This window comes from Pyrus communis, chromosome 1, assembly GCF_963583255.1.
Source record: "Pyrus communis chromosome 1, drPyrComm1.1, whole genome shotgun sequence".
NCBI classification, from domain to species: domain Eukaryota; kingdom Viridiplantae; phylum Streptophyta; class Magnoliopsida; order Rosales; family Rosaceae; genus Pyrus; species Pyrus communis.
This window is the reverse complement of record NC_084803.1, coordinates 39,380,729-39,390,050: the sequence shown is the minus strand read 5'-3', so window position 1 is coordinate 39,390,050 and position 9,322 is coordinate 39,380,729. Positions and strand designations below refer to the sequence as shown.

The 9,322-nt window shown below is 39.8% G+C and overlaps 1 protein-coding gene across 1 annotated transcript; it reads left to right on the top strand.

Moving 5' to 3' along the window:
- The first annotated feature begins 1,174 nt into the window (after nucleotides 1-1,174).
- On the top strand, nucleotides 1,175-3,606 carry LOC137727527 (E3 ubiquitin-protein ligase WAV3-like). The gene is made up of 2 exons (XM_068466376.1): nucleotides 1,175-1,495; nucleotides 1,594-3,606. The coding sequence occupies exons 1-2, from the start codon at nucleotides 1,175-1,177 to the stop codon at nucleotides 3,502-3,504; spliced, it is 2,232 nt and encodes a 743-aa protein (XP_068322477.1). The 3' UTR covers nucleotides 3,505-3,606.
- The last annotated feature ends 5,716 nt before the right edge of the window (nucleotides 3,607-9,322 follow it).

The following is a 9,322-nucleotide window of genomic DNA, read 5'->3' as shown; positions in this document are numbered from 1 at the left end:
TTACTATACCAGATTTTTTTTTAACAAAAGATAATATCTATACTAAGGAGGTGGAGGTGTAGGGGTGGACTGAACCTTACAATGTATTTGTCATAATAATGTGATTCAATCACGTCTTTGATGAGAATCGAACCTAAGATCTATCACTTATAAATGAAGAAAAATACTACTATACCGTAATATTAAGTGGTATTACTATACCAGAGTTGTTACCATATTTTTTTGGATTCTACAGCCCTATCATTCCATGTGCTCCATTTTTCTCTATTTCTCTCATTCCGTATACTCCATTTTTGTCTCTTTCTCTCTTTCTCTCATTCCATGTACTCCTTTTTTCCTTATCACCACCATCATTTCTACTGATGCAAGGAGGGTGAAAAATGAAAATTGAAATGACATGTCATCTCCACAAGGATCACGTCCCTTACACAATGGAAAGCAGCAGGCGCGTGAGACGACAAGTCTCTTACACAATGCATGGAGAGAATGGTGATGAGGAGAGAGAGTCCTGGTGAGTGGGGTGGGGACGGATTTGAATTTTATCTGGGTGTTCTCTTTTGAGAATCTTAGTCATCTTTATATTTTATCTATTTATTGTACATTATATAATTAAAAAATATTTTTAATTTTTTATTTACAGTTACACCCAAAAAATATTTAATAAAAATTGATTGCATAAATTTGTGAGGATGCGAATGATTTTCATCCGTTGGGGACTTGGGTTGGTGGTTATCGAGGGTAAAATCCTAAATCACCTTTTCCAATGAATGCGAATAAATATTGAATTTCAGAAAATTTCTTAAGCTAAACACGTAAAAATGAGAGAGAGAGAGCAGCAGTAGATCTCTGGTCTTTTGGTTGCAGAGATATTTCTGGTGCTCTCAATACAAAGAAAAATAAATAAAAAGCAAAAATAATAAGGAGAGAGAAGGAAGTCTACAGGCCAGACCCAGAGCATAGAGGACCAGGAACTCTCTCTCTTGTTATTAATCCCATGCTCTCTCTTCTCTTCTTCCTAAATTCCTTCTTCCCCTTTTGTCTTCTGCCCTTTTCTCAATTATGTTCTTCTTCTTTCTCGTCTGCTCTCTTAAAGTTAAACTAGATTAATTATATACATAAGATTATTGTGCTGCTTTTTATGATCTTTTATTTTTCTGTGAGTTTGAATTGAGAAATGGGAGCTGGTTGGAGGCAACATTTCTGCACTACAATCCCTCGAGATCCAGCCGAAGAATCCACACTCTCTGAAAAGATAAGTCCCAGCCCAAGTCCCACTCCCAGAAGCTGTACCAGGCTCGGTTTCTTCTCCGGTGGCAGCAATCCTACTACCTCGAGGTTGCAAACCCAGGTTGGCGACCATGAACATCCCCGAAAACTTGAGTGCAAAAACAGTACTCCAAACAGTATTAGAACGTCGTTTCTCTCGAGCTCCAACCCAACTTCTCCTCGATCACCTTTCAAGCTCTCCCTCTTCCGAAACAGCTTCAAATTTCGGGTAATTAACTCTTATGTTAATGATTAATCCAACCATTAATTCGTTAATCAGTTTATTACCCAGTAAATTCATTTCGACGTGTTTTTGAACTTTTACAGAGCAGATGTGGGATATGCTTGAACAGCGTCAAAACCGGCCAAGGCACCGCCATTTACACGGCGGAGTGCAGCCACTCCTTTCACTTCCCTTGCATTGCTACCCATGTCCGCAGCCATGGCAACCTCGTCTGCCCCGTCTGCAACTCCACCTGGAAAGACGCCCCTCTCCTCGCCATCCACCAAAACCTCAACAACAACAACAACAACGCCGCCCAGAACGACGTCATCCGAAGCCAAACCACCCCAAAGCAGAAACCCAAATCCAAGCCCGCCGAGGCCGACAAAAAGATAGTAATGGAGTCCACATCATCACCGAGAGCCTCGTCGAAGCCATTGTACGACGACGACGAGTCTCTTCTCTCTCCGACGTCTCGGATCATCCCCATCCCAGAAGCCGACGACGAGGAGGCAGAAGACGAGGCCGTTGCAGACCCCAAGACCGACGACGTCCAAGAGTTCCAGGGTTTTTTCGTCAATCCCAACTCTTCATCTTCCGATGCCCAGACCAACTGCAGAGTTTTTAAAACCAATAATAATATTCAGGTGCGGATTTTGCCCGAATCCGCTTTGCTCTGTTCGGGTCGGGGCTCCGACGCTTACGTCGTGGCGTTGCGGGTCAAGGCACCACCGCCGCCGATTTTAAACCCGTCGCATCGCGCGCCGATCGATTTGGTAACGGTGCTCGACGTCAGCGGAAGCATGACCGGCGCGAAGCTCCAGATGTTGAAACGCGCCATGCGTTTGGTCATTTCATCGCTCGGCTCCAACGACCGGCTTTCGATAATCGCTTTTTCCGCTTCGACGAAACGGTTGTTGTCGTTAAAGAGAATGACGGCTCATGGTCAACGTTTGGCTAGAAGGGTCGTTGACCGGCTTGCATGCGGCCAAGGTTCGAGTGTGGGTGACGCCTTGAGGAAGGCGACTAAGGTGCTTGATGATCGGAGGGAGAAGAATCCAGTGGCCAGTGTCATGCTCTTATCCGACGGTCATGATGAGAGGGTGAAAACATCGGGCAATCATCGTCAAATTTCAAGCCAAGTATCGTCCATCCGGTTCGCTCACATTGAAATCCCGGTTCATGATTTCGGGTTCCGCGAAACCGGCGGCGTTGGCCAGAAGCCGGCTGAGGACGCCTTCGCCAAATGCGTTGGTGGAATAGTGAGTATGGTGGTGCAGGACTTGAGAATTCAGCTGGGCTTCGATTCCGGCTCGGCTCCCGCGGAGATATCCGCTATATATTCGTGCAATGGTGGGCCAGCAATGCACGGCTCAGCTTCTGTTCGGCTCGGCGACTTATACGCTGAGGAGGAGAGGGAGCTTCTTGTGGAGTTGCGAGTTCCACGAGCTTCTGGAGCTCGTGGACCCCGAACTGTAATATCCGTCCGGTGTCTCTACAAGGATCCTGCTACTCAGGAGATAGTGTATGGCAGAAAACAGGCACTGTTAGTACCTCTCGCGGATGCCGTGGGATCTTCGTCGTGTCCGAAGAGTGAACGGTTGAGAGGGCTGTTTATTACAACCCGCGCCGTAGCCGAGTCACGGAGATTGGTTGAGCACAATGACTACTCTAATGCGCATCATTTGCTTGCGTCGGCTCGGGCTCTGCTCATGAAGTCCGGCTCAGTATCGACTGACGAGTACGTGCGCGTCTTGGAAGCTGAGCTGTCAGAGCTGCATTGCAGAAGACAGCACAAGATCATGGAGGAGGAGCAGCAGATGATGATGATCCAACGGTGGAGAGGCGGTGGTGAAAAGGACGCGGCGGTGACAGCGGTTTTGGATGAAAATGAGGAGCCCCTCACTCCGACTTCGGCTTGGAGAGCGGCTGAGAAGCTGGCTAAGGTGGCCATGATGAAGAAATCGCTGAATAGAGTTGGCGACTTGCACGGCTTTGAAAATGCTGGGTTTTAATTCTTGTTTTAGAGGGAAATTAAAGCAACTTTAAAAAAAAAAAAAAAAAAAAAATTGATAGGGAAAAGGCCGGTTCTAGTTAGGGCCCTGATTGCTCTTCCCCCAATAATACCCACACCCAGCATCAGTAGGTGTCCAAAAATGGTACTAAGTTTTGTCCTAAGCCTCCTCTACTTATCGATGCCGACATTGCCGATGGTACATTCAACTTCTGATAATTTAATTCATGTTGAAGTTATTTATTAAGGGTTAGTTTGTGATTGTTGTGTTTTTTACAAAAATGATTTTTACAATTTAAGAACAATCAGCTGTAAAGCAAAGAAGATGAACATTTGGTTAAATGTATCTTGAAAGTGTTGTGAGTTTAAAAAGCAATATAAAAGCATTTGGTAAAATTTAATGTAAAGGTGATATAATTAGTTCATACAATGACATAATGGACATAGTAGTAGGAGTGGGGGCGACAATAGTAGCGGCGGGGATAGTGGTGGTAATGGTGGTGGGGGTAGTGGTTGCAGTGGTGGTGATGGTAGCAGCAATGGTGGAGGTACAGTGGTGTTGCTAATTATAGTGGGATATGATGGTTGGGGTGCAAAGGTAACAATATTGGTATGGGTGTGCTTTTTACAAAAATTGATTATGTTGTACTTTGAGAATAATCAGACGTAAAGTAAAGTAGATAAGCGTTTGGTTGACCGTATTTTAAAAGTGATGTGAGTTTAAAAAGCAGTGTAAGAGCGTTTGGTAAAATTTAATGTAAAATTGATATAATTAATTGTATGCAACGACAAGTAATAGGAGTGAGGCGACGACAGTAGTGGCAGGGACAATGGTGGTAATAGTGGTGGCGGTGATAGTTGCAATGGTGATGCTAATAGTGAGATATGGTGGTTGGGGTGCAGAGGTAACAATTGTGGTAGTGGCAGTTGCGGTGGCAATGGTGGCAGTTACTGTTATAGTGGTGACTGTGGTGGCAATGATGGTGGTGACAATGGTGGTATGGAGGTTGTGGTTGCAGTGATAGTGGTGGGGGTTGCGGTTGCGGTGGTGGTGGTGGTGGTGGCGGTGTGGTAATGATGGTGGTGGCGGTGTGGTAATGATGGTGGTGACAATGGTGTAGTGGTGGTTGTTTTTGTGGTTACAGTAATGGAGGTTGTGGTTATGGTGGTGCAGTGACAACAATCGTGGTCTGAGGTTGTAGCAATCACTTTATTTTCTAAGAGATAAAATGTGTGTAGAAGGTTAAATTTGTTGTTTTCAAAAGATTAATGAAGGTATTACAATAATTGAAAATATTTATTAAAGGCTCAAGTTAGTTTTTTATTAAAGCAGCTCTAATAAGCAATCTACAGGCTGCTTTTAAAAGTTATTGTTCGAAGAACATTATTTTTAAAATAAGCAGGATATTTTACTTTTACCAAACACTTTTTTACTAGTTAACTTTAAAGTGAAGCAGCTTTTGGTGAAAAAAGCAATACCAAAGGGGGTCGAAGTTATCTAGAATCATAGTAGAAGCAAGGTTCTAAAAGGCGCTAGGTGCTAGTCGGGCAGCGGGCTGGATCCTAGTGCCTAGGTGAGTTTGGGCGGGTGCCTAGGCGGTCTAGGCAGCTGTCTCAATAGGTGTAGGCGCTCTTTCTTAATTTTCAAACGCTTAGGCATTAATCGGAGCGGCGACCAATCATCTAATCCCTAGGCGGCGCTAGGCAGGGATTTTTAGAATAGTGAGTAGAAGTGTGGTTGATTTCATATATACTTGTTTACTAATGCACTTAAATCGGGAATTGAAACCAAATTGAAATTGTTGATGTACAAAATCAGTGAGACTTTAGAACAATGTAAAGTGTAAAGTTTGTGGCCTTCGCAAGGTTACTCCGATCACCTAGTGAGGATAATATGTAAAGAGATGGAGCTAGGAAAGCAAACACAAGATGTACGTGGTTCATCCTAAATTGGGCTACGTCCACGGGTAGAGGAGTTCTCATTCATAATGAAGAGTTTACACAATACATAGGTTCAAGCATAATCATTATTAGTGAGTTCTATTGATGAGTTTAATATAATAATAACATTAGGAACTAATTGTAGGAGAATGATCTACCTTTATTGTTGAGAAGAGTTGCTCGGTTTCATTCGCGGTCGATTGGGGACTTTAGGTGCTTTATTTTGATGTTAACATGTGTCCCGTTGTGATTGGCCTCATGGTTGGAGAGAAACTCTTATGCTTCAGCAGGGATACCTCACCACGAGTCCTTCAGAAGGTCCTTGAAGGTATGAAATTGACCGATACTTGATAGTTTAGGAATTAGTGAAGTATAATAGAAACAGAAATCAAGTTGATTATCAAATTACCCTAATTACATTCAGATTTTGATACCTCAGTAAAACCTTGGTATATTTCAGGATTGAACTTGGCTAACGTCCTAACATCGTCATGAATATAATAAAGGATTGTAATGCTGTTTCAATCGTACGATTTGGTTTGAACAAATTGGTTCACCATTCCACTGCGTTCATTGAAACACGAGTATAGGCGTGCAACGGGAGGTAAACAACAAGGTTTGAGATCCTGTAGTATAAATAAAGCTAGGATCTAATAGTTTTCTAACTTAAGAATTCTATTTTTAATTTGAACTTTTGAAAAACAATAAGTTGCTGAACTTAGGCTAGCTAGATTAAAATGTCAACTGCAGATGACGCTGTATCACAGCGATGAAAAACAATTTCGCTTATGCATCTTGGTGTGGATTCAATCCTCATCCATTTCTCTTCTTCCTACCAACTAACTATTAAAGTCAGTAATGCTATCACTACAACAATAACAAGAACAACAACGAACCAACCTTATCCCACAAACTAGGGGTGAGCACAGTTTAGTTCGGTGCCATTTTGGGTGAAACCAAAACCAAGACCTCAACCAATTTTTTTTGCAATTTGGTTTCGGTGCAATTTTGAAGCTTGAACTGAAATGGAATCAAACCATTTAGTTGTGTTAGGTGCGGTTTCAAATTAACGGTTTTGGTTTTGGTTTCAAACCATTTGCAAACTAAATGCTTTTTGCCATTAATACAACGCAATTGAAAAAAAAAAAAAATTAATGATCACCATCCTCAAATTTAACTTGAAATAAACATTAATGTTGTCATATAGGTACTTACGTTTTATATTGTAAATTTGTATCACCGTCTGTTTAGATAAGCATCAATTTGACTGATGAAATAATTACACAATAGTTTATATACACACACACACACCTTTTGTTGTTCTGCAGTTTGATGATCAGTCTTTTCATGATTTTGGATTAATTAGATAAAAGCGCTCCAATTCTATATCTTATTAATTAAACATTTGTGCTTTTTTAATTTTTTATTAAAACACTTTGTATTTTGATTAAGGTACTTCCATCTTTATCCATGTCATTTTTAATTTCCAACTCATCATTTTGAGTAAATTTTAAAGAAAACAAAAAAAATGAAAATAAGAGTTATTTATATTGAAACTGATACGATCTAAAATCCCTAAATTTGTGGAAAGAAAATAAGTTTGAAAATTTTGATTGAGTCATTATCCCAATAATTAATTGTTAAGAATTTGATATAATTAATTTTCAATACAAAGTTTTAATATGAAAAATTCTCTTTTTTTTTAAAGATCATAACGTACCACTAGATTGTACGTACCAAAGTTAGGTTAACACATTGTACCAATACCATGGTACATACTAAAACAAGAATCACATAACGTACCAAAATTAGTAATCTATAATGTACCAAAATATTAATACGTACCAAAACTAAGATTATATAATGTACCAATTATGTACCAAGTTATTGGTATGTTATGTTTAATACATACGTGCATTCATATATCATGTTCATAATTGGTACGTTATGTTTAATAGGATGTTAGTTGTATTTTTAGAATTTTAATGATATTTTTTTAGAATTTGTCCTGCATGCTGTGGTCGAGGTTGTTTTTTTGTCGCCAAGTTTTCATGTTATGTTTATTTGCTTTTAATATAACAATACACAACTCTATATATATACATAGTTTGGTGTAGAAGGGTTGTAGATCTTCATTCAAATTTAAAGTCTGGTTTGGTATTACTGCGCTTTTAAAAAAACCTATTTTGGTGTGCTATGAGAATAAGCTCATTTTTGCTGCTTCACGTTTTCAGCTTTTTTTTCACCCAAAACTGTGAAAATAAGCTGTTTTTAAGTGTTTACCAAACACCTTTTTGAGCTTAGCTTTTTTTTATACAAACTTTTTATAAAAATATCTCAGTAACAAACCAGTACTAAGTTTGGTGTTCACGTTTTTGCAGGACATCAAACTGATTGGCCTGAACTACTTGGAAAGCCATTGGGTGAGGCTATAGCAGTAATCCAGAAGACCAACCCGGGGTTACGATAGTGGTAAAAAAAAGTGGGATTTTAGGGGTGGAAGTTTGTTGCTACCGTGTGTATGTTTTCGTTGATGAATCTGAGAATGTCTCGCGGGTACCATTCGTTCGGTAGAGACGAGAGTGTGCACATGATAATAAAGTCTACCAGATACGGTTATGTTTTTAATTTTCAAGTTTCGAGAGAGAATGGGTGATCCTGGCATATGATGTACTTTTCTTTGATATTCTTCCTATTCTATAAATTATATCAGAAACCCTTAATATGTCTACCATTGTTTTTTTTTTTTTCAAGAAAGGAAACTTAGTTAAATCTAGAGACTCAAACCGGATTACAATGACAATTATATTGTCTATTAAAATGACTTAATTCTTGTAGATTGAAATGTAGGCGAGTAGGAATTGGCTGGAGAACTTGCAAAAAAGATAAACACCATAAGACCAATTGACAAACACCCTGTGGCCTCGCGTAAGAAAATGTTCGAGAGAAACTGAATAGTAAACGAGAATTCTGAGTTTAGTTTGGCCTTTACCAGTTTCCTTTTGTGACTTGGCTATTTATAAGGAAAAAAGTCATGTAGTCATCTGTAGTGTGCCAATGCTCAGCAGGCTAACTGGTGGAGCAGTCTCGCTTATCAGGTGGAAGGATATTCCCTTGGTAGAGGACCTCTTAATATAGGTTATTTTATTAAGATGTAGGTTTTTTCTGTTCTCAAGGAATTAGGTTTACTTATCTATTAGGCTTGTATCTTGTTTTCTATATATACCTCCTTATGGGGAAGAATAATGATGTATTCGATTGTGTGAAATTTTGAAATACTTTGTTTAACTCCTGAAAGGTCAAGTTTAGCAAGAGGTTGACAACCATGCCCTGCTAAGTTGGTCGTGATGTCTGCATGTATCCAAGATGTCCACATGAGTGCTCAACAAGAGTTGAGACGTTTGGACCGGATAGTTGTGGGTAGGGGTGGTTCGGTATGGGATACCGAACTAAAACCTTAGTTTCGATTTCCAAACCGAAATTTTCGGTATTCTCAATTTCAAGACCGATCCTAAACCAAAATTTCGGAAATCCTAATTTTCGGGAATCCCGAAATAGTTTCGGTATTTCGGGACAATCGGGAATCCTGAAATATTTTTGGGCTTTTGGTGATTCTGTATTCCCAATTCCCATAGCTGTTATATTTTCACTGAAATAATCAGCAACATACTTCAAACATTACTGTGCTTCTTGTTTTCCTTCGTTTCGTGATTGTTTTTCCATTACTAGTTTCAACTTCATACTCCCGATGAGTTACCTGGCATGAAGTTGAGGAGGTAGAAGGAATAATGCATGAATTGATCAAACGATATCCGTAGACAACATTAAACTCTTAAACAACCACCAGTGCAACCGCATATAAGTTTTATATGATATCT